The sequence below is a fragment of the Rhamphochromis sp. 'chilingali' genome (genome assembly GCF_963969265.1).
Source record: "Rhamphochromis sp. 'chilingali' genome assembly, chromosome: 1".
Taxonomy (NCBI): domain Eukaryota; kingdom Metazoa; phylum Chordata; class Actinopteri; order Cichliformes; family Cichlidae; genus Rhamphochromis; species Rhamphochromis sp. 'chilingali'.
The window spans coordinates 42,763,593-42,787,284 of NC_137929.1; the positions used below are offsets into that span (position 1 = coordinate 42,763,593).

Sequence of the window (23,692 nt, forward strand, 5' to 3'; positions counted from 1 at the left end):
GATTGGAACTTGGACACAGTTAGGTGTTCCATGAGGGAAATCTTCCCAAACACACATCATAATTAGCTTTGGAATAGATAAAGCAGGCTAACATTAAGCTTCTGGAAAGGTCTTTCCAAAGCCCAATGAAAATTTATGAAAACTATAAAACTGCTCAGACCTAAATAAATAGGTCTATTTAAATGAACTCTACCAATTTTACCAAACAGAGTGGTCACATATCCAGTCAGAATTATTTTCCGAGACTTGTTGATGGATACCAAAAACAACCCAGTCAGGGTGCAACGTAAGGGACATTTAACCAAATATTAGTGAGGGTGTATGTATATATTTGAGCCTGTGTTGATTAGAGAAAACCCAAAATAAATTCAAACTTGTGCACCTAATTCTCATTAAAAAAAAATCATTAAAGATGCTGTACAGTCATCCCAACCGGAAAAAAGAACAGTTAACAGAACAGCTCAAAATTAGCATGATATTCATGAGTGTACTGTATGCTGGCGTGGTAACAGTGTGGACCCTTGTGTAAGTAACACTGGACCTTTATGCACCGACTATCAAAAGAATGGGAACCTTTTCAGTTGACTGCTGATTAATATGGTCATATTTTCACTATAGAGTCGAGCACGAGAGGCATGAAGTAGCGCTCACAGCACTGTCATCCATCATCAAACAGCTTTAAGCCTCTTTAAAATTGAATGAAGTGTGTTTTGTAAGAAATCTCAATTGAAGTTCAGGTAATTACTGAGTATTTGATTAGCAGTATTAATACCAACCCTGCACGGACCAGGAAACTTGCCCACAATCATATTTTACCGTAGATGCACAAGATCAAGCAGTAATGCTATACTCAGGCCAGCACGAGTATAATACTCATGTTGGGTTTTACTACATGGGTCGCTGCATGGAGCATGAAACTAAAACACAGCCAAGAGTTTAATTATCTCCAGGTTCAGCTCTGTTCATGAAGCACTTTGGATAAAAGCCTCCACTGATTGGCAGAGGTTTGCAGTAGAATGAGCATAATAGTAGAGCAGAGTGAGGTGTCAGAACAGGGGGTTGGGCCCTGTACTGTTATTATCAAATTCCCCACATTACACTGCTAGGTGTTAATCATTAGAGAGGAGGGATGATTGTGGTTTGATGACAGAAAAAGAAAGAAATCGAAATTCATCTCAGCCACCACTTTCAAAGTAGTGTTATTGTTTGTTTTTTAAGCTTTTCTTGTCACTATTGTTCCACAGTGTGTTTGTCTTGTCAATTCAGTTTTATTTAAATAGCACCAAGTCCCAAGAACAGCTGCCTTAAGGCGCTTTATATTGTTAGATAAAGAGCCTACAATAATAGAGAGAGAAACTCCAACAATCAAACAATCAGAAGTTCGAAAGAAAACTTTCAACTAGTTATAGCCCATCAGTAAAGCACCAAAAACAGGCTGCTTTCCATTAAGATGGATTCAAATGTGGCTAAATGTACAAATAACACAATTGTCCTCACATTGGAATAATATTTTAATAAATAAATAGCAGCATCACACAGAAAAAAAACATCATGTGGATGGTGACATAAATTGTAAAAACTCATAAAAATGTGTCATAGACAAACATTCACAATTAAAATGGTATAAAAAACAAAAAAATTAAATAAAACAAAAAAACAAACATCCACTACATAACACAAAAAAGTTCAACGCATAAAAAGTTCAAACCCACGAGCGCCGGATAATACAAGAACGAGACAAACCAGATTTCTGTGTCGATGCAAACCAGCATCAAAGAGGGTGTTTAAATTCGGGGCTCGAGAACGAATGTCGTCTGCAATGAAATTGGATTTAGAGTTGCTGGGTTTGTCAGACTCTTGAACATCTTGGCTACTTTCTGAGCCGTTTAGTGACAGAGTTGCATGTTTGGGAAGATCAACCAGAGTACCTTTCAAAAAGCTCTGCTGAAAAGTCTGATTAGCATTTTTGCAAATGCATTTTTATCTGAAAACTGTAACATGTTGCGAGCTCCTGGGGTTCTCTTACACCCTTTGACATCCTTCCAAATGATCCGGAAATGGCAGGAATTATTTTGTGTTTAATTGCAGCAATTTATTGCTATTTCCGTGAGATAGAAAAGTAAAGATTATGACATTCTGGGAAATATGTGCATTTGACTTTGTTGCTGTTTTTTATGATTTTATATACACAATAGGATGTGCTCATATGAGTTGGCATTTCAAAAGTCTTGTCCAGCGTTATGTTTGGACTGAAATATTGAGAACTGATGTAAAAGTGCAGAGGATATTTTTGCTACATGCTTACATCACACCAGAAAACTGTCAGGATGATATTTTCTGGGCCAAAGTGAGTCCGGACAGAATCAGGATCATATTAAATAATCAAGGCTTGCTAAGGTTGGCTTTAGTGCTTTTTCTTCTCCTTCATGATGAACAGGGTACATTGCCAAACAGAATAGATCTTCTGTTCTGTATAAGTTGCTGGAAAATAAAAAAATGTTATTTTCTAACCTTTTAACAGGCACTAAATCTGGTGATGCTAGAGAGTAGGGTTAGGGATATGTTAAAGTCAAAGTTTTTCTATAGAATTTCTGCCTATTTGGAAGAAATGCAAACACTAATACCTGCAATGCCAAAATGAATTTATTAATTGTGTGTATATTGCAACCATAATCCCACCCTGGGGGGAGACCAGGAGGATGTTAAAAGGTTAAGCTCTTGAGTATACTCCACTGTGGACACCTGATGACTGAGTAGTCTTTCCTGATTGAAGTCTGCCACCTGAGGCGCTTACATAGTTGGCATGCAATTTCTCCTCGGATAACTCAGAGCTGTTACAAAAAGCATGCAAGCACAGGGACATCCACATGGACCCTTGCACTCACTGTTTGATGATGAAATTACTTGCAGACATACAAAGTATAATCCCGGCTTATGTGCCAGGTGTTATTCAAATATACTATTTAATCATAATGCGTTATAAAATATGCACTTACAGCAAAATGAAGCCTGGCATAGTGCATCATTTTATACCAAAAGGAGGAGATTCTGATGTAATCATCATAAAAAAATCATAAAAATTACGAAATGAACCCCCATTAGCACTAGCATGTCAGACCTGTCTTCAAGTGCTAGCATGGAGTAACTAATATTTGCTAGCTAGTTAGCTTAACCAAGGTGCTATTGAAATTCCAAAACTATAATTCACAATTTGTGGCCACAAAAGAAGTTCTTATAATACTTCTACTTGTTGGGTTTTTTAAATAAATAATAAATGACAGATTATGTATTATTCAGATGTGTTGCTAAGGCTAGCAGGTTCACTCTGCTCCCAGTGTTTATGCTAGCCTAGGCTAACAGTGTCCTGGCTTTGCTAATGATCATCTAATTAAAGCAAAAAAACACATTTCTCATAATGTCAGAACATTCCTTGAGTCTCTGTATAGACACATAATTCCTTGAAAATGTAAAATGATTCATACCAGGTAAGAAAATGTGTCAGCTAACACAAGATACAGCGCATTGTCATCCCTTTATGAGTTTCTATATACTGCTGTAGCATTTCTGGGATTTTTCCTTTAATCTTTAACATAAACCCAAAAAGCTCTCGGAGAGGGAAGAATCTTTCTCTCTTTCTTTGTACTGAAAAGAAAGTCTGTCAGAAAACGGCTCCAGCTATGTCTGTACACACCAGGCCTGGATCGAATTTCACTGAAATCTTTTCAAAGTGATTGCTTTCAGCTGTCTGGACAGGACTGGCACCTGCAGGGACGTTCGCGGTTCAGTCCACTGTGCTGGACACAATCAATAAAACCCAGAAAAGCTTCTGAATCAATCTCAGACTGCAATTTGAGCCAAGCTCGGTACACACACAGGTACACGAGAAACATAGAGCTATTACATTGTGACATAGTGAGTTGGCTGGCCTGGCAGCGGCTCTTTCCATGCCGGAACACAATCCTTTCAACCACGTTCAGAGAGTCCTCTCTTCTCCTTTTATTTTTTTTCTTGTTTTTCCCCTTGTTTACATATTATTGTGATAATTGGGAAGTCAATGAGGATAAAATGCCCGAATGCTGTTTGGATGGTGCGTTTTGTTGATTGCCCTGTGTTTGTTCTTTATTTCTTTCCTGTACTTCACAAGAAAGCAAAAACCTAAGTGAGGCAGAGAGGACCTTTTGAACAACACTTTAAACATGCATGATATTCGTGGGTCAAACCTCATTGTTGGCTTGCCAACATTAGCTCATGTAGATCTCTCCTTGTGGAGACAAAAGTGGTGCCAATGCCCACTGGGTAAGTCTGTAGCATACAAATAGTGGATAAATTATACAGAGGCGCATAGAATTAGAACAAAGGGAACTATTATGGTTCATTCTAATTGCATGCAGAGGTGGCTGCAGACCTCAGGCTCTAGGTTCGATTGATCACATTGAAGGCTTTGACCTTTTACTCTTTGATTTTGAAGGGCATAGGGGAGATTATGGGTAATAAACATTCAAGTGTTTGTAAGTTCTTAGTGTTTTTATATGCTTGAGGCGATTATTAAGAACATCAAATATTGATTTCTAGAGAAACTGCCATCTACTATACAAAAGTAGTCATTAAGTGTGAGCCAGTCAGAGATATTATGTTTTAGAAAGTATTCGTTTAGAAAAACGAGGCAGATTGAACAAAGACTGGTCAATAAAGTGGAAACAGTGGATGGAAAGAGATTTTCCAATAATGCAAAGTATTCATCTTTCATTTTAAGGGTCTTTTTTCTACTAAATAGCCATCTTTCTAGTATTGTTTTCTTTTATGGAGAAGCGCTGTGATTTTGTTTTTCTTTGAAAAACTCCAGTAAATTTAGCCCAACTTTTAATTTAATGTTAAATCTTCTTTATACATTCATATCTTATCTTCTAAGAGGCGAAGTTCTTGATGAAAAGCATGAACTTGACCTTCAAACTCCACACAGTATTATATCTTTTGTAAGGCGGAGTGTTGCAGATACTTAGTCTTTGCTGTTTTAAAACAAGTTTTCCATCCAGCATTTTGGGTATTTTACTTCCACAGGACACATTGGATCAATAAAAACAAGCAGGTTTGTAAAGCTAGCAGAGTGCTGTATTACCTATCTGCATCTTTGACTGCGTCTTTGACTTAAGATTATATAGTCTACATTAGGGGTGTTGTCCAGAATCGTCCCAGCAAATGGATCCCATCCTGGTTGGCTGAGTGTTTTTGAACAACGTTCAGGGTGCAGAGAAGGAATTTTTGTCTTTAACACAAAGTTTTACAAACTGCCATGAGAGCGACTGGACAAACTGCTGATTATTTCTTCCTGACAAAGATGTTATTAATGGTCTGTCACACCAAACCAAGTTTGTGTAAAACCAGTGAGCTGTGTCTTTTGTTTGATTTATGACCCTGGGATTTCTTTGCAGTGACGGTCGACCAGAACTAAGACATATTTTTGAAGATCTAGTTCCTTTTTCAGGCCATCTCAGGCTGTTCTTCATCGATTTTGTAAATGGATCGTTCGTTAAATGTGAATGCCTTGACAGTAAAAACTAAAAGCTGAGGTATTTCTAGCAGGAATTAGAATCGGGCCGATTAGAACTACCTCATGATGTCCTCTGTTATCTCGGATAAATTTGTGAATTTGTTCATGAGAAAATCAAACTGCAGGTATTTCATCCAGAGTGGATGAAGCATGCCGTCTTGTCAGATGTCAATAAAAATGTGGGAGGAGGGAAAGTGGGAGTGAGAGAGGTGGAGTCAGAGTGACAGGGCTCTGAGTGTTGGGGACTTTGTCTCTTAGGGTATCGACTTTCTGTCCGTCTCACGGATGAAATCTAAAGCTACTTGGTCTTAACTGTGAGTTACTGTGAAGCTGTAGAAGATCAGAGAGTCTGACTCAGTGCAGGGTTGAAACGCTGCCAAGCAAACCATCATTGGAGCTTTAGTTTCAGTGTAATTCTTCGATTATTACTAAAATTTGTTGATTTATATGCAAACAAAGCCACTAGTGTTCTTTAATTTCTTCCTTTTTTTGGCTTTCACTCTACCCTTCAAGCAGGTTTTAGCCTGCAGAATGACTGAAACGGGACTAAATTAATAACTGTCCTTGAATACAAATCCCTCATTCTTTTCTTTTTTAAAGTAGATGACACAGAGGTTCTTTTCAATTCAAGGATGTGTCCTTCACAGATGCCCAGAATATCAAATTGCGAAGATTTGTGCTTGTAGATGATATGAAAATCCTGATGCGTAACCTGATAATATGATATGCATGCTCATTGGTTTGGGATATAGTCAAGATTAAAGTCACATATAAGTTGTGGCAAATCAATCAAAAATCAAACCTGCTTTGACTCAAACTTTTCATTTATTTGCATGAGGCTACGTTACACTGTAGTCTTGTTTTAATGGGTGAATGCAAAAGATATACATTTCCCCGTTTGGCTTGTATAAAGAAAAGAGTGGGAATGAGTAATGAGTGTAAACATGAAAAGAGTTCAACTTAACATAAAAAAATTACATATAATGCATTCCTTTTAGACTGTTTTACTTTTATTTAAGATTTCATTGGTTGCTTTGAGTTAAAAACCTGTGGAAGTAGTGAATTTAGCATTTTGCAAAGTGTTTCTGTTGGTCAACAGAAGCCAGAGCCTGTCAGCTGTGTTAAGCCAAAGGCCTGCACCTTGTTTCTTAGCTCTTGTATCCCCCTTGTTCAGTCCAATAAAGGAGAAAGGGGGAGGGTAAGAGGCGACCTCTCTGAGTCATGTGACCACTAGATGGCACTGTGAGTCCACCAGAGACCAGCGGTAGTACATTCCTTTATGTTGGTCCCCTCAGACACGCTTCAACTGCAGTTTCCTTCAGAGAAACATCCCCCTCCTGTCGGCTGAATAGTTTCATTAAACATGCTGGAGAGGTTCATTCAGATGGCTCTCAGGACTGCTGTTGTTGTCAAGCTCGACCGGCACAAAAATATATTTGGTTTAGTTTGCTTGGTGTGGAGGGAATCCACGTGGACCCGAGCTCGGACTGCATTTTGACTCTGTGTGAAGGCTTGAAGGCGTAGTTTGACCCCAGTGGCCTCCTGGTTGGTGCTTGACTCTGTAACCTGCGTCTGTGGGACTCCGTGAAGGGCCACTTGACTTAATGCTAGGTTGACGAGAGCTGGCTCTCCACCGACCTCTTCACTTCATCCCTTTCAGTGGATCTCAGCTGGTATTGTCAATGCCATGAGGAGCCCCCACATCTTGCCACTGATGAGTGCTTAGATGTATAGGTAAAGGCCTGGTGGATGCCTTTGTTTTCTATTAATGTTATGAAAGCCAACATTTACAAAACGAGCACACTGGAAATATTGGTTTTCATTCTACCTTTCCAACCCGAAATATTAACTCTTCCGGTTTCTTTCCACATTGATGAACATAGTACGGAGAAAAAGGCTTGTCAGCAGAGACTAGTCCTTTTCCCAGTAAGAGTCCTCACTACAGTTGAAACCAGTAGAAAAGCTGTCGTGTCCAAGCACCAGCCCTGCTTGGAACAGCATCTGCAGGTTGCAGAAGACTAAAACTGACCGGATGCACACAGTCACACGCTGCTTGTGTGTTCTCTCGGGGCAGGGCTGTAGCTGATGAGTGACAGCTCCGGCTCCAGCTCCGTTTCCGGCTCTGTTTCTGAAAGCATGCAAATGTTCTGGCACTCCGAAATGCTCTGCGAGGTTATTCCGAATTGCGTCCCATCGTCCGTCGTGTCCTCCGGGTCCACTGCGAGCCTCCCGTTATCCCCCCTACCGCCATTGCGACAGTTACTGTTGCGGTCCACACCTGCCTTCCCGTGATCGCCCATAAGAAGAGGAGTCACGGCGTGTGAAGGGCATGGCGGCGGGACGAGGAGGGTTTTGCAACCCTGGCTGGCTGCGTTGGCCCCGACTTTGTACTGGCACCTGATGTAGCTGGAGAACGCTCTCCTGTAGGTCTTATTGAAGAGGGTGTAGACCAGAGGGTTGACTCCAGAGGAGATGTAACCCACCCAGACGAAGACGTTGAGGAGGTCGTGGAGCAGTGACTCGTTGCAGGAGTTGCTGCACAAGACGAAGGTGACGTTGGTGATAAAGAAGGGACACCACATGATGAGGAAGAGGAAAAAGACGATTCCTAGAACCTAGAAGAAGAGAGAGGGGGAAAAGGAAGAGGAGGAAAGAAAGAATAAGAAGAAGATAGTGAATAGAAAGTTTGCCAGTTTGAATACCTTCCAACCGAAACGTTCTTTTTCTTTCAATATCCCAGCGATTGCACCACTTCTAGTAGGATTTAAACTTATTTTACAGATATAAGAGGGCTTTGGTTTTCATCCAGAGTTAACCTGAATTTTCAGAGGACAATGCCAAGCCCGAGTCACACATTCAGCGACTCCAAGTCTTTTTACTCAAAGTGTCTGGCACAGAAACACGCCATTCAGAAGAGAAGTGATGATGATGCATTAAACGAGACATTAAATAGTTTTCAGACTTTGTAACCTTGTAACCGGAAGGTCGCCGGTTCGATCCCCGGGCTCTCTGTCCTGGTCGTTGTGTCCTTGGGCAAGACACTTTACCCTACCGCCTACTGGTGTTGGCCAGAGGGGCCGATGGCGCGATATGGCAGCCTGGCTTCTGTCAGTCTGGCCCAGGGCAGCTGTGGCTACAACTGTAGCTTGCCTCCACCAGTGTGTGAATGTGAGAGTGAATGAATAGTGGCATTGTAAAGCGCTTTGGGTGCCTTGAAAAGCGCTATATAAATCCAATCCATTATTATTATTATTATTCAGAAAAGGCTACAGTATGCTATAACAACTGTATAAGGCAACCTTTTGGCAAACACATACAATTTGCTGTGTACACTGACCCCTAGTGGTCAAACAGTGGCACACTTTTAAGTATTTACTTCTAGTCTAAGTAGTACTGAGCACTATTTGAACGTTTTTGACTACACCGCTGATGGTGTATGCCTGAGGATTATTACTTAGGAATCACCTTTTTAACTTAATGGTAAGTTTATTTTATTTTAACACAGCACAACCAAAGTAAGACCAAGTTAAAAAGCCTTTTGTTTGAAAGCTTTAGAGGTTTTTCCACCAAAGCATTCCGAAATTGAAATTGTTGGGGTGTGGATTTTGCTATTCTTGGGGTCATTGTCCTGTTGCATGACACAAAACATCTGCTTTTGTAGAGGTTGATCTCAGACTCGCAGACTTCAGTTGTTGTTCATCTCAGGTTGTGTTTAAGACCAAATATATACTTTTTAATGTCCTGATTTGTAAACCATTAAAACTTTAAGAGGGTGTACTTATTGCACATTTATCATTTACCCCCTGATTACTCCTTTTTATTCTCACCTTCGAGGCCCGTCTCTCATTTTTTATGGCCTGCATCATCCCCCGGCGACCGTGACTTGACGCATCACTCCGGCCCGGTCCAGCTGCCGGCGAGCTGAGCTGGGACGCCACCTCAGAGCTGGGAATGATGCTGATGCTATCTGAGGTGGAGGCGCTGAGCAGAATGCTGGGCTCTGTGCCCTTCAGGCAGCTCAAGGTGTTTCGTCTGCTTTGAGGAGGCGGGACCTTCAACTCTGAGCAAGGGGCAAAAAAACAACCATTTAAATTTCAAACTTTTGCCTTTAAAATGTTTTAGTGGAAAGCTGAATGGCTGGACTTGCACATGTTATCATTATGTGTCAACCAGAAAACTGCTGCCTGTACAGCCAGCCAATGAAAGAATGTCAAGTTTTCTATTAACACTGCAGCTGATATTTTGTAGGGTAGAGGCGAGATGAAAAGTTAAGGCACGAGCTGAATGTTTCATTTTCAATTTTCTGTGTCTGGGATTGGAGAGAGGATAAGATGGAAAATGGGCAGAGACTGCAGTATCATGCAATTTTATCTGAACTGGAGAAGCCAAGGCTTGGCCTGGAATGGGAAACGTCCGAGTGGCGCCCAAACTGATCAGATCAGATAGATGCTGTTTTCGCAGCAGCACAACAACATCTCAGGAAACAGCTGACGAAGTGTGCTTTCTGTTTCGCCTTACCCACTGTAAGTGCTCGGAGCTGGAGAAACTTTTTTGCAAAGCTTTGTCCTTCTGTCTGTTATTCCCGCTGAGCAACGTGGCCTACACGTGATTTACGATGACAATACAAACTCTTAGGTATCGAGAAATCCCTCTGGGAATCCTGTAATTATGCACTTCAAGAACATACAGTAATTATAGAAGCACTTGCCTTGTAGAGAGGTGTAGACCAAGCTCATTATTTCTAGTATCATAAACCTGAAAAACATCTGTTATGGGTTTTCTCATGCATAACTAAACTTAGAGAGCAGATGCATTTAATAAGGGAATACCTGATATCAAATGTTGAAAGATAAGCAGACTTGTTACATCAGGTACACCCTGTAGGTTTAGGTCTACCCTTCCTTCGGGATAGGTTGATCTTTTGCCTTCAGCCTGGATGGCCTGCAGGCTTCTAGAGACGTGAAATGGATTGAAGATGCCAGAATTGTGATCTAAAGCTATTTCCAAGAGCTGCTTCATCACATAAGAGAGAAGGGGCTCTTTGTATCCACTCTTGTGACCAGACCAAAGTCGTTCAACCTGTTTGAGTGCTTAGCTCACATATTTGTGTGAAAACAGCCGACGTTCACATAACTGATAAACAAGGATACAGCTGCACAGTTAACTGAATATCAATCATGTTTTGGACTTTCCATAATTAAATGAGCAACAATGAAATTGCTTAAAACCGAAAGCAAATTGAAAGCAAAACTCCCTAAACATTCATGGGCAAATCATTGCCGTTCCCTACACTGTGCAATGTGAGGCATCCAGAGTGGAGTCAGCTGATGCCGCCACACTACGTCTGTCCATCTCCCGCTCCCCGTCACTCGTGAACAAGCCCACGGCAAAACGCGTCAGCAGCAACTCATCCCTGACCCAGAGTGTACCCTCCTCACTATTCTCATTCCTGCCGCTTCACACTCGGCTAAAAAACGCTCCAGCGTGACCTGGAGGCCATCGCCCGACGAAGCCAACAGAACCACATCATCCACAAAAAGCAGAGACGAGATCCTGAGGTCACTGAAGTGGGACCCTTCTGCTACTTCTGTTCATAATAAATGTAAACAGACTCAATTAGGGGATCAATCAATACAATCAGAAGTAACAGGCAGATCTATAGATTTTTGTAAAGTAGGGTGATAGACCCATTGCCTTTACTGTACACCGATGAGTCATGCTCACCCACCTGAGCCAGAAAATGTCCTGACAACTCTCTGATAGGACAGAGTACCACAAAATAGGGAAACAATGGCCAACCTAATTTTGAAAAAATAAAAATATCCCAAACACGATTCTAGTTTCTAGGCCATGATTTGACAAACAGGGTAAGAACTTGTTGTACAGTCAGAAGAGTTGATTCTTTTAGCTGCTGCTTTACTTGTGATGGATCCACATGCTTGAGTCTCAGAGGCTGGGTTTCAAACTTTCCCATATCAAAAATGGAGCTACTCAAAGTGAAGAGCTTTCTTATGTGTCTTAACACAGGGATATGTTGAAAGAGCACAGACACACATCACTTACAGAGGAACCTCCAGTATCATAATTTTACCTTATGCTAATTAGAAATTGATTATCTGCATTTGTACAGTCTTGTCATACCAATAATGAAAGTGTTGAAGGCCCTGAAGCTAAAGACCAAGTCGAATAAGAAACCTAGGGTGTGTGCAATGAAGCATGCTGTTGGTGCTGAGCTGCTGTGGAGGCCTTCTTCATTATTAAAACACAAATTGAAATATGCCATGCTTAGGCGGTATGACTCAAACATCTCAAGAGTGGCAAAATAAAAATCCATCAATTTGTTTTGTGCTTCTTCTTGGTTTAATTGCTGGAGGGTTTAATACTTAGAGTGATTCAAATCCTTCAGAAAGTAAAACATGCTGGGATACCAGCATAAAATACATGAAAACAAAATCACTAACAATAATTATGTGTCTGTGGTTGTGTGTTATTTGCTAATACTTTCAAGAATAAATTCATGTATTTACCATAAATTCATTGGTTAAGTTAGTGGGAGATTTTCCTGCTGACATACAGGTGCAGTAAAGTCCTGGTAGGTGTTTACCTTGTGAGTCTGGAGGAGCAAGTGTATTGATCTGAGGAAGGTGGAAGGTGCTGGGTGGAGGCTGCAATGTATTTCCCATTGCTGGTGTGTGCAAAGGCTGCTGGGAAGAAGTCTTTGCCTCATACAGGAAGACTGTGGCCTGCCTCTGAAGCACCTGAAGGGGAGGGGACATAGATGAAGGCAGTAAAGTAAAGACATTACAACAGATGCATGTTGCAAAGAAGAGCAATCGCACAAACACGAAAAAAAAGCCCTACCTGTATGGTGAGGCAGTATGTCACCACCATGATTACGAGCGGGATGAAAAAGGCCACAAAGGAGCCAATCAGCACGAAGCGCTCCTCGTTGAGGACACAGCTGCCGTTGACGAAGACCTTGTCCTTGTTGTGCAGGCCAATCACTGGAATGGGCATTGACACGCCTACAGAAAGAAAGAACGAGGGTAGCAGGAGAAAAGTCTGAACATCTTTCATTTGTAATATTTTGTGGGAACATTTTGGTGCATGCCCCTCCCTCATTTCCTAGGTTATTAAAAGGAAAGGCTGCATGGCATATATTTTTTTTCCATGTGAACTGTAGCCTCTGTTCTTAGCTGACAGAAGTGGCATCCTGTGTGGTCTTCTGTAGCTGTAGCTCATCTGCTTCAAAGCTCAAGACGCTCTTCTGCAGACCTTGGTTGTGACAAATTGTTATTAAACTTGCAGTTGCCTTTCTTGCCTGTCTTGCCATTCTCCTTTGGCATCAACAATGCATCTTCACTCCTGCTGCTGATTGGATGTTTTCTCCACAAACCCTAAAGATGATTGTGGTTCTGCCTTGGGTTCAGATAGTTTTCCTTCTCTACTCTAGGTTCTGTGTGGTCTTCTCAGGTCTTCTTTGAGCACAGAAGCACCACCTATTTCACCAAATATTTTGACTGTGAGGCACTGCCCATCAGAACAAAGACGGCTTGAAGGAAGAGGAGCTAAAACAACTTGTTTTGGACATCCTCTGTCCAAAACAAGCTACTGTGCTGCAGTCCAGTAATATAAATGTGGAGCTGGATGACCATTAAAATGTTTTTAAGAGTGTTAGAAGAGTGAATGGGAACAAAATATGAACAATAAGGGCAATTTTTAGGATTTGTCTTTGTAGTGTTGTTATATTACACAGGCATAGCACAAGCAAAAGATGAATACCAATGAGTTAGAATGTAAATTGAAACAGTGGTATGCTGGGGAACTGCTGGACCTGACATTCAAGCAAATGTTAGTTTGACATGAACCTAATATACACTCCAAAAGCACCAGGCAGGAATGGCATCGCCCAGCAGGATAATATACAGGGTGACGTTGGAAAAAACTGCAGAGGAAGAGCTCAAGCAAGATAACAAAGAGCCACATTTTTTCACTCCAAACTCCCCAGATGCCAATCTGACCAAACATACTTGGAATGCAATGAAATGAGCCCGGTTAGCAGAAGCTCCGCCCTGCAACAGAACCCAGAGTATTCACTGCAAACCCCATGATGCCAGACACCACAGAAAATCCCCAGAGGTCCCACATCCACACCCCAGCAGGTGTCAGAGACATTTGGAGGCACAAAGCTGAATGTACTGATTGGAATCTCATGCAGGTTGTATTAATGTTCTGGTTCTGTATACACCATTTTTCACTCCATGCATCGAGTAACTAAAGCTGTATCTAATGATTCCTGTTGCAAATTTCCATTGCAGTTTTTAAGGTAATGATTAATTACACCTGAAACAACTCAGTTTTAGCATTAGGTTACTTTAAATGCTCAGAGCTGGAGTCATTACCTGGAAACACAGAGGGTCATTTTTAGAGTAATAATCATAAATCATGGCTAGAAAATGCAACATTATCTCTGAAAACACATTTGGTGGTTTGTACCCCCGGTCCGTGAACACGCTCCTTTTATGATAATGAAAGTAAATAACTATAAGGTGCTGTAGAATAACACATTAAATATATTAAATGAGAGCTGGATCTGTAGAAATCTATCAGTGTGTAATGGATGTTTATAGCGGTGCTTTGGTGCTGTTAGAGGATACTGCTGATAAAAGCCTGAGGTGAGAGGCATCCTTTGAGACAGAGCTGATTTTCTGACCTATGATAATAACACTGACTAATGTGCCGTTTCTGATTTCAAAGAGCGCTTGTGTTAAAAGTGTCTGCTGCCCTGGGCTCTGTTTCAGAACGGAGATACCGAGGGGAGAAGCAGCGACGTGTTTTAAAGCTCTACAGGCAACAGCACTGTTTTACAGACTGGTCGCACATCTCGGTCCCCTTTTAGCTGTTTAATGCCAGAAGTGTGGGCAGGCGTAAGTGCAAGATCTATCGTTTTCTCTCGGACTGCTGGCGACCGGGCCAACATCAAAATGCAATTTGGAGTTGTAGCGGCTCCCCTAATGCAATCGTTGCAATCGACTGCACACACACGCTGCCCAGAAGGATGAATTTGTCCGCATTAAAAGTACATTTTACTTTTGTGAATGTCCAAATAACTTATGAATGTAAATAGAGTTGAGTAAAGAGGCTGTCCAGCGGTCTTGGTCGCACACAGTGTGTAGACCAACGGCTCCCAGCTTTTTGCTTATAATGTCCTTCAGGTTGACTCAATGATGAACTTTATTAACACCACCTCTCACAATCAAATATCTTTATTTCAACTTCTTTTAAACTCGATCTGCACTACTTTCAGTTATGGTTAGAAAAATGTTTCCAGTATTTCCACCTAACTATGGGCTTACTATTTTAGAAATCTATCCACAAATTGATTCTACGACTCTGTTTAATAGCTGTTGGTTATGTTTAGCTGTCCCAGTTTGTCGTTACGATTAGCTAACAACTCTATATGTTATTCATGCTGTTAGATAATGATTTAAATTGATTATCTTACCTTTTAATTATTTCAACTTTAAACCAACACATCCCACTGCAAGCTGTAGTGTTAGCTAGCTACTAATATTTGACATTTTTTTCCATAATTTCAGCTAGCGTTACCAATGTTTGATCCAGTATGGTTAGCTAGTCTACAATCAGAGATTGAAACCCCTGGGTGCTGGTTTAGGTCAGTTGGACGAGCAGGTGACCATACGCTGCATGGCTGCGAGCGGCTGGCCCGGGTTTGAGTCCGACCCATTGCTCCATGTCTCCCCCTCTGCTTTCTTGTTAGCCTTCACTGTATCTGTGTAATAAAGCCAGTAAAAGGCTGAAAAATATATATATAAAAATTGCAGGCCCTCTCTGTAACACACCCAAAGAAAGATTCTAGGTCTGACCAACCGTCTCAGTCGTGGGCAAAAAGATGAGAGTCAATAAAATTCTAAAAGATAATTTATTGACAAAAATATCAAGAGATAAAAGATAAAACAGTCCAGTGTCCCATTTATGAATCATATAAAAAACACACAGTCCCAAGGCCAGAGCCAGCTATGCCACACTGCCAGGTGCACTCCACGTGTTGCCTTTAACAGGGTTAGAAGTTGTCCTTGGAGACCCACCACCCTGCAAGCATATAGCCAGTGGTCACTCCAGCCTCTGCAACTCTGCTGCCTTTAGGCTGTGGCATATAATAGGCCCTGGCCTGCACAGAGAGACAAAATGACACTTTCACTATAGAATTCATAGCACAAAACCCATACATCCCAAACATATTTGATTTCATCACATTACATACCTGCACAGAGAGACAAAATGACACAGCAGTGTTTGTAGTGTGGGCTATAAGTAGACCAGTGTATCAGTGCAATCAAGTACACCTTCCTCTAATTAGTCCAACCCCATTCCAGCCATTGGCTCACCAAAAATGTGACACACACACACACACACACACACACACACACACACACACACACACACACACACACACACACACACACACACACAAAACCACTCCCAACCCTGTGCAACTTCACACAATAATATGGAGCTGAATTAACACAGGCACATTAGTCTACCATGTTACACTCTCTCCTTCATATCTCCATACCTATGGCATTTAAACAACTGTTCTTGCACTTTTCATTCTTTTCCTGATTCACTCATCACTTCATTCATGAGCTTCTCAAATTACTCCTTCCACTTTTTAGATAGACTCTCTTTACTTATTAGTCCAGTTTCACCTCGGGCCTTAGGCACCCCTAATCTGCAGTACATATTTTCAAGCTTGATCCCTCTGCCAGGCCAGTTCTTCCACAAAGTTCAGTTTCACATAGATCTCAGTAAAAAAGGACAATTCCCATACCGGGAGTTGAACACAGGCCACCTGGGTAAAATGGGACATGACAAAGGAAAACAAAATTTCTAAACAAATGGGAGAAAATGAACAGCTGGCTACATCTGCAGAGCCCTGTTCTTTTGGAGATTTCCTTGAGATCAAAGGAACAACTTCACTAAGAGTTTATTAAAGGTGACACTGAGTTGTTATAGATGCTAAAACCATCCACAAGGTTCTCTACAAGAGACGAGCCTGGAACTCTGGGATTAGACTTTTTGCACCAAGTTCAAGTTCAAATTTTATTCACCACATGCAGTGGCAGGTTGCCCTGCAGTGGAATGAACCCGCCTCCCGACCTTACACATACAACAGAGACATCACATGGGGATACAAGTCAGAGAATGGTTGCATTACAGAAAAACCACTGAAATGTACACTACAATGCGAAAGTATAAGAGGAAAAAAAGAGACCTCTACTCATGCTGGGCTGGAGGACAGCATGAGAACAGGAAACAAAAAAACCTCCTCTGCACAGAAAGCACATAAATGTCCACAGTACAACATTATAGAGCACGTGACAGCAACAGGGTTGTGTAGGGGATGAGGAGTAATCCCAGGCAACACAGCAGCCATCCTGCCACTGCGCCGACTCTCCAGCGTGGGCCCAGACCCGCCCGTGTTCCCCAGGAGGATACAAGCATCGAAGGCGTTGGAAGGGGAGGGGGATGAGTGAGTGCTTGTCAGTGTAAATGTATGTGTGTGCGTGTCCATAGTTCAGTGTCCTTCGCCCTACCAGGCTAAGTAAACAGTCTACAAGCCAACCCAGGTGGCCTTGCATGCAGTGGGAAGAACAGTCTAAACACAGTCGTTTAGAGTTTTGTTCAGCTCCAGCCTTGAGCCCACAGCTAGCGCCGAAGGGATAGCCGCATTATGATGGTGATTTTTCGTTTGTGCGAATAACTCATGAGAATTTCAAAGCTGTTCTTTAACACTCCGACACCGACACTGGTCTCTCAATCTCCCGTTGGAGAGCCGTGAGCTTCTCCATGATGTTATCAAACTTGCACTCCGTGGTCTTGTCATTCTTGTGCTCAAAGAGCCGATTCTGAGACCTCACGACCGCAGTGAGCTGCTCCACGATGTGATCCAACTTTAGCTCAGAGGTCTTATTCTGAGTATTCACGGCAGCCGTAAGCTTCTCCAAGATCTTAACCACGCTGCACTCAGTGAGCCCTTTCTGAGAAGTCGCGCCCCGTCCCATCGTTTCAATCCCAGCGGGCAGCCGTGGGTGGGTTTGAACAGCTGGTTCCGCTTTCTTAATTCTCCGATAAGCCAGGGCCAAACCAGCTCCGATCAGCAAGAACCCTGTTATCATGGTTCTGAATAGGTAGATATCTTCAGCGTCCTCGATCGACAGTCCCACCAGGCACACGATCCTCCACTTCTGCCACCCATCCACTGCGTATCTGGCAGGGAAAGTCCCTCCAGGGCACTCGGGCTCTCCTGAGCCCAGACTTCTCGTTAAGAAAAGGGTGTCAATAGCATTCAGAGACCAGTTGATCAAATCCATAATTCTCTTTTAGGTTTAGAGAACAGATTGTGAGAGGGTGTTCCAGGGAAAAGTAATACAAAAATACACGAGACTAGACAAGGACATACAGTAAGAGGCTAAGCAGGGAAGATAAGGGGAAGGAGGAGAGGAGAAAAAGTGCGAGTGCCTTCGCCGAGAGCCAAACGACCCAGCAGTGATTGTTTTAAACTAACAATCATAAATAAAATACTCACTACGTTGGACAGCTGAAATATAACCTTTAGTATTTTGTTTTCAGTTTGCTAACAGATGCTCTTAGTCTTATAGAGATGTCTGCAGAGCATGGCGATAAACTTCAGACCAAGAGAGTAAATGTAAGTTTTAAAATGCATCACGCAAGGAGAATAAACAATTGCCTCCATCTGGTGTTTTTCTCATTTAGAGCAAGCAATCAGGTGAATCTAAATAAAAGCTGTGATTCACCTCATTAATTCATTTCACCTTAAAACCATGTGGATCCCGAGGTAGAGCTATATAAAAACGTATGTGGTTTTTTTTCTTATTATCCTTCATTAAACTTGCTTTTATTTCAACCTTTCTCTGTGCTTGCTCTGCCAGCTCAAGTTCATTTTTGTCATGTCAATCATGACAGCAAGAGCCAACCTCAGCCTGCGAAATCTGACTTTGCCCAGATTTTACTTCATAAAGCACTGACTTGAGACTTGACCAAAAACCTTCTGAAGAATCATATTAGCAAAAATGTCCACGTGAGGACGGATTGGCACCAGAAGGTCATAAAGACATGATTTGCATTTGCACTAATATTTATTTTCCATCGAGGAAAGAGCATCTGACTCAGTTACAGATGAAAAAGAAAGCTTTCACAGGACTCTGTGCAGTCCTATAGAAAATCAAGCACACCTTTACACCTTCCAGATGATGATCTGCGTCTAACTGTAAGCATGTGTGAGAACCTCTATGAAGCAGAAGTTTTGGCAGTTCACATGTCTGGAATAACAAGGTCATAACAAAATCAGCTGAATCCAGGACTTCAGAGAGTTTCTTGATAACTTCTGTCTTAAAATAGCTCCGCCCAACGTGGGGCTCGAACCCACGACCCTGAGATTAAGAGTCTCATGCTCTGCCGACTGAGCTAGCCGGGCTTGCACACCTAGTGAAACCGCACTGGTAATGTTTCCTCTAATTTTTCATGTGTCTGCGCAAACACACAAACTCCCTGAGCAGTCCCTTGGACCACTGTGAGCAACAGCAGACGTGTGCACTGTGGTCACGCCAGCATCGAATCCATCCAAGTTTCATGGTTTATTAAAATAATCAAATTACAGCATTTACATTTATGTTAGACTACTTTTAATTAACTGCTTTAGCCCACTTACAATGAAAATTCAAAAAAATCTTCATGACCTGTGTAGTATGTTAACACTATTGGAAGTAAAAATAACTTGAACTCCAACTTTGAAAACACAACTTTCTTTTTCTTCCTCTTTTTTTTTTTTATAAAGTTCTGATTTGTATTATGAGTATGAGTCTGTGGTCTGGGAGAGAGTCCTGTAACTCTGTCTGCAAAATACAGTAAATAATGGCCGATGTTGGGCAATTAATTATATAGTTACTTCTTCAAAAAAGTAACTGAGTTTTGCAAACAACAAAGTTTCTTGCAGCTGTTTAACTGAATTTACAGAACAATCAGCTGTTCTGCATCAAATTTGATGCCAAACAAATTATTTGTGCCACTCCAGAAAACCATTTCTGTCCACTATGAGATAAAGGAGAACAACAGCCTGATACCTGCAGGCCTGACAGCAGGAGACGTATCACTCCTGTAACACCTGTAACATTCAGCAGTCGCCTCATTGTTCTGACTCACACAACAAAACTATTGACAACACTAAACACTAACTACACAAGATTTGCGCTAAATGTCGCAAATCTCTCACATCTCAAAACACCGCCGTCACTCCTAACCCCCCCGCCGTCCCCACCCTTCCTAAACAACTAAATGCCAGAGAGATGAACAAATCTCACAAAACTCACTGAATTCAGTCTGATGATCTCTGGGGTCAGTGTTTCAATGTAGCCATCAAATATTTGGGCCAAGACTCAGAGTCCCATTTAGTGGTCACTAAGCCGTCACCAGAATATGACTGCATTTCAGTAAATGTATTCCATCTTTTGGTCATCACTCAGTCTGCAACTAGCTGCTTTAACATGATGGGTCAGCACATTTTAGACTACAAAAAGAGAACATAGAGCTCCCAGTACCCAAAACGTTGTCCTTATGCTCCAGATGACATCAGTTTATAGAAATTAGCCTCAAACCTTTGAGCAGTACAAGTGCATCTAAATATGTAACAGCTGTCAGTTCGGACCAAAACAGACTGAGGTCATTCATGCAAACCTCCTGCTCTGCATTTTTAATTTGTCACCAATGAGAAAACGGTTGTGTTCACACAGACACTTGAGAGGACACACATTAGCTCTAATGGACAGCGGGAAAAAAGCCGGAAGATACACGAATGCTAGAAAGTAAAAAGTCAACAAGAAGCAGAAAACATCTTCTGTTTGGGTGTTTCTTTGTTAATCCTTTAGCATTGATCTCTCTAAGCCCTCTCAGACCTCAATCACAGCTGAACATTGTGGTGCAGAACCTCTTGAGGGGTCAAGGAAATGCCAGCAGGAAAAGAGCAATTTCTTCTGATTTAAAGCCGGATGCGAATGAGTGCAGAGCAAGAAAGGACAGAAAAGTAAAAACCTACCTGCTATCTGGAGGCATCAATCAACTCAGTCTGTCAATGTAGCTCACAGGAAGTAATCCCTGTCAGCAAAACAACTTTTTACCTGATGGAAAAATGTATTATGTAGGAAACTATTAAAAGACTCATAAATACTATTTTCCCTTTTAAGATGGATCACTCAATCATCTTTGGTTAGGAGTAGATTGTTTTCCACATAAAAGGGCATAAAAGAATAAAGAAAGTGAAAAGAAGCACTATATAAAACTTTAATGATGTTTGATCTCTTTTCTTCAACTCGGGCAAAGAAATACATGTTTTTTTTGTATCAGTGTGTGATAAGATGAAAAAACTGCAGATAACTAAGTTGAGTCCTGGAATCGATACAGCTTGTGTTTTACCTTTTGGGACTTTTTGACCGAGCCACTGTGAGCACATAGCTTGGCACCCTTTTTGGCCTTAAGCACTCACAAACCAACTTATTTGTCAACACGAGGCTAGCTGTTGATAGTCTCAACAGCTTTAACCTTTAATAAAATGTTTCATCATTAGGACACGACCGAACATTTAATTGCATCCAACCAAAAGATAACAAACCTTTGCCCTTCATTAGACGCTTTTTGATTCACTTGTTTCTTAGTGAAACACGTATTAAATCCTCACACGGGAAACCTGATAGCCTGTGGATTTTGTTCTGTGACACCGTGACTTTAAATGCAGCAACAATCGATGCCCAGGTGGAGTTTATGCACGCATGCAGTGACTTTGCATAGCTGCTTTGGGGGTCGAGGACATACAGTAGCGGTACGCACTTTCACCCTTGTATGTGTGTGTCAAGACTTGAAGCCCTCGCGGGTGTTAAAGGGCTCAGAACAACATCAACAGGAGCCGGAGGTCAGACAGAGTGAGGGAGGGTTGAGGGAAAAGTTTTAAAAGTCATTTGATCCCTCATCACTTTCCTCACAGGGAGGTCATACTTTCCTCTGTGCAACACACGCCCCCTGTGGCTCAGGGGGTTTGGGAAGCGTATCTGTAACCGGAAGGTCGCTGTTTCGATCCCTGATCTGTCCTAATCTGCCACACTGGTTGCTTTGCATGTAAGACGGTGACATCCCGACAGCTCTGTGCCATTTATACCACTGCTGAGAGCGCAGGTACCAGAGACTAGTCTGCAACCTCCTGGCAAAGAACGATCTCTAAAGAAAAGTGAGACTGATAGTAAGCGGTTCCTGTTGGAAAGCAGTTGCTAAAGTTTCAGTCACGGAAGACTGGAAAGTAACCCTCCTTTCCCCCCACCCTAAGCTGCTTTTGCAAGCAGCTCTTCTTTACTTTGAAGGCAAACAATTTCCATTTATATCCAAACCACGGGCAACCGCAGCAAGCTGACAGTAACCAAAGCAATCTAGCTTGAGACATATTTTCCTTGCTGATAGGGGACTCACTGACTGGTTTCTACACCTGTGCGACTGACGCCATATGCCTGAATTATGCTTCAGCTGCGAATCTACTCCTTAACCTACAATGTAACTGCAGAATCTCAATCAGGCCTTAGCCAGTGCGTTTAAAATTGAGAGTTGGGAGCGAGGCATGTCTTTTATATTGCCTAAACCTGTTTCGTCATGACGCAGATGGCAAAGGATGTTTTGTGCATCATTTCGAGATGCCAGTGATTTTTACAAAATGTCAGTATTTGACTCCCAGTAGGGAGACAGTGGGTTGAGAAGTATGTGTGGTGGGAAGCTCTTGCTTGCGACAGCATGAGAAGATTTAAACACCCTTGGCTGAGCTGTAATGTTACCCAGCTGCAGGTGCAGTTCAGCAGAGAGGAAGCAGCTTTTAAATGAAACCGGGTTGTGATTTCTTAAAGAGAAATTGTTGCTGAGATGAATTTTTCCTGATTCAAAATTTGGCAAGAGAATCATATCTACACCTATTTATGAACATTATAAAAGCAAGAGGAAAAAATATGTCGAATTGTTTTTTGGGGGTGTACTGTCCCTTTAAAATAACAACGAAAAATAAAATAAAAATCATAAGACTATATGAGATGACTGCTTTTACTCCAGCAAAGCCACAATTCCCTCTAAAATCCTTGTGGTAAAACATTTAAAGTCATCTTTTAGGAATCCACATATGAATGTTGACTTGCAGTGTGTATATATATATATGAAGTGTCAATAACTCTACGGCATATCTTCTGGCTACCTTTAACAATTACATTTCAAGATGACAAAATCAATTTATTCGCATATTTTCGTCCTAGCTTCTAACAAAATCAAATAAGAAAAGTGCTGCGATCACCTTTGGGGAGTAAAAAGTCTGTGATGCAAATCACTTCCAACTGTAACAACACACAGCCAGACGCTTTGAGCGTCAACAAACTGAGAGGGTTCCCACTGCTTCATAAAGTCAGGAGGGGCACTGATAGGACCTTTGGAGACACTGCGAGGGGGATTCTGAAAAGTCATTAAATTTAACAACAGTCATCAGTCTCGAAACTCTCCATGTGTACCTGTAGGGGTCGGCTAAATTAACAGTGGTGCAATATAAAAATCCAGTCTTGCAGTTGACCACAAAACGACACAAAGGTAGAATGTATTTTCTTCATTGTGCTCATTTATAGATGTGTGAAGATGAAAGGCCAGTTCACTGAATTAAAGAAAAAAAGAGAAACAACCCCAGCGCAAAAGCAGAACGTGTTCAGAGACTAATTAACTCACAGATAATATCCAGAAAGGTTTAGATCAGGGGTCCCCAATCCCAGTCCACGAGGGCCGGTGTCCCTGCAGGTTTTAGATCTCACCCTGGGTCAACACACCTGAATCACATGATTAGTTCATTACCAGGCCTCTGGAGAACTTCAAGACATGTTGAGGAGGCAATTTCTCCATTTAAATCAGCTGTGATGGATCAAGGACACATCTAAAACCTGCAGGGACACCGGCCCTCGTGGACTGGGATTGGGGACCCCTGGTTTAGATCATGGAATCTAAACCAGGAGCTCTAACTGATGACTTGTCTGTGTTCTTAGTGCG

The 23,692-nt window shown here is 41.7% G+C and overlaps 1 protein-coding gene across 1 annotated transcript in view; it reads right to left on the bottom strand.

Annotated features, from left to right (window-relative positions):
- Positions 1–7,590: 7,590 nt before the first annotated feature.
- The window catches only part of htr2cl1 (5-hydroxytryptamine (serotonin) receptor 2C, G protein-coupled-like 1), a gene marked incomplete at its 3' end in the record, with an annotated part of 34,177 nt that continues 18,075 nt past the window's right edge, over positions 7,591–23,692 (bottom strand). The window contains exons 3-6 of the mRNA XM_080900425.1: positions 12,410–12,573; positions 12,153–12,306; positions 9,376–9,608; positions 7,591–8,163 (exon numbers count right to left, since the gene is read on the bottom strand). Coding sequence (XP_080756551.1) covers positions 7,591–8,163; positions 9,376–9,608; positions 12,153–12,306; positions 12,410–12,573 — 1,124 coding nt within the window. The remainder of the gene's footprint in view (positions 8,164–9,375; positions 9,609–12,152; positions 12,307–12,409; positions 12,574–23,692) is intronic.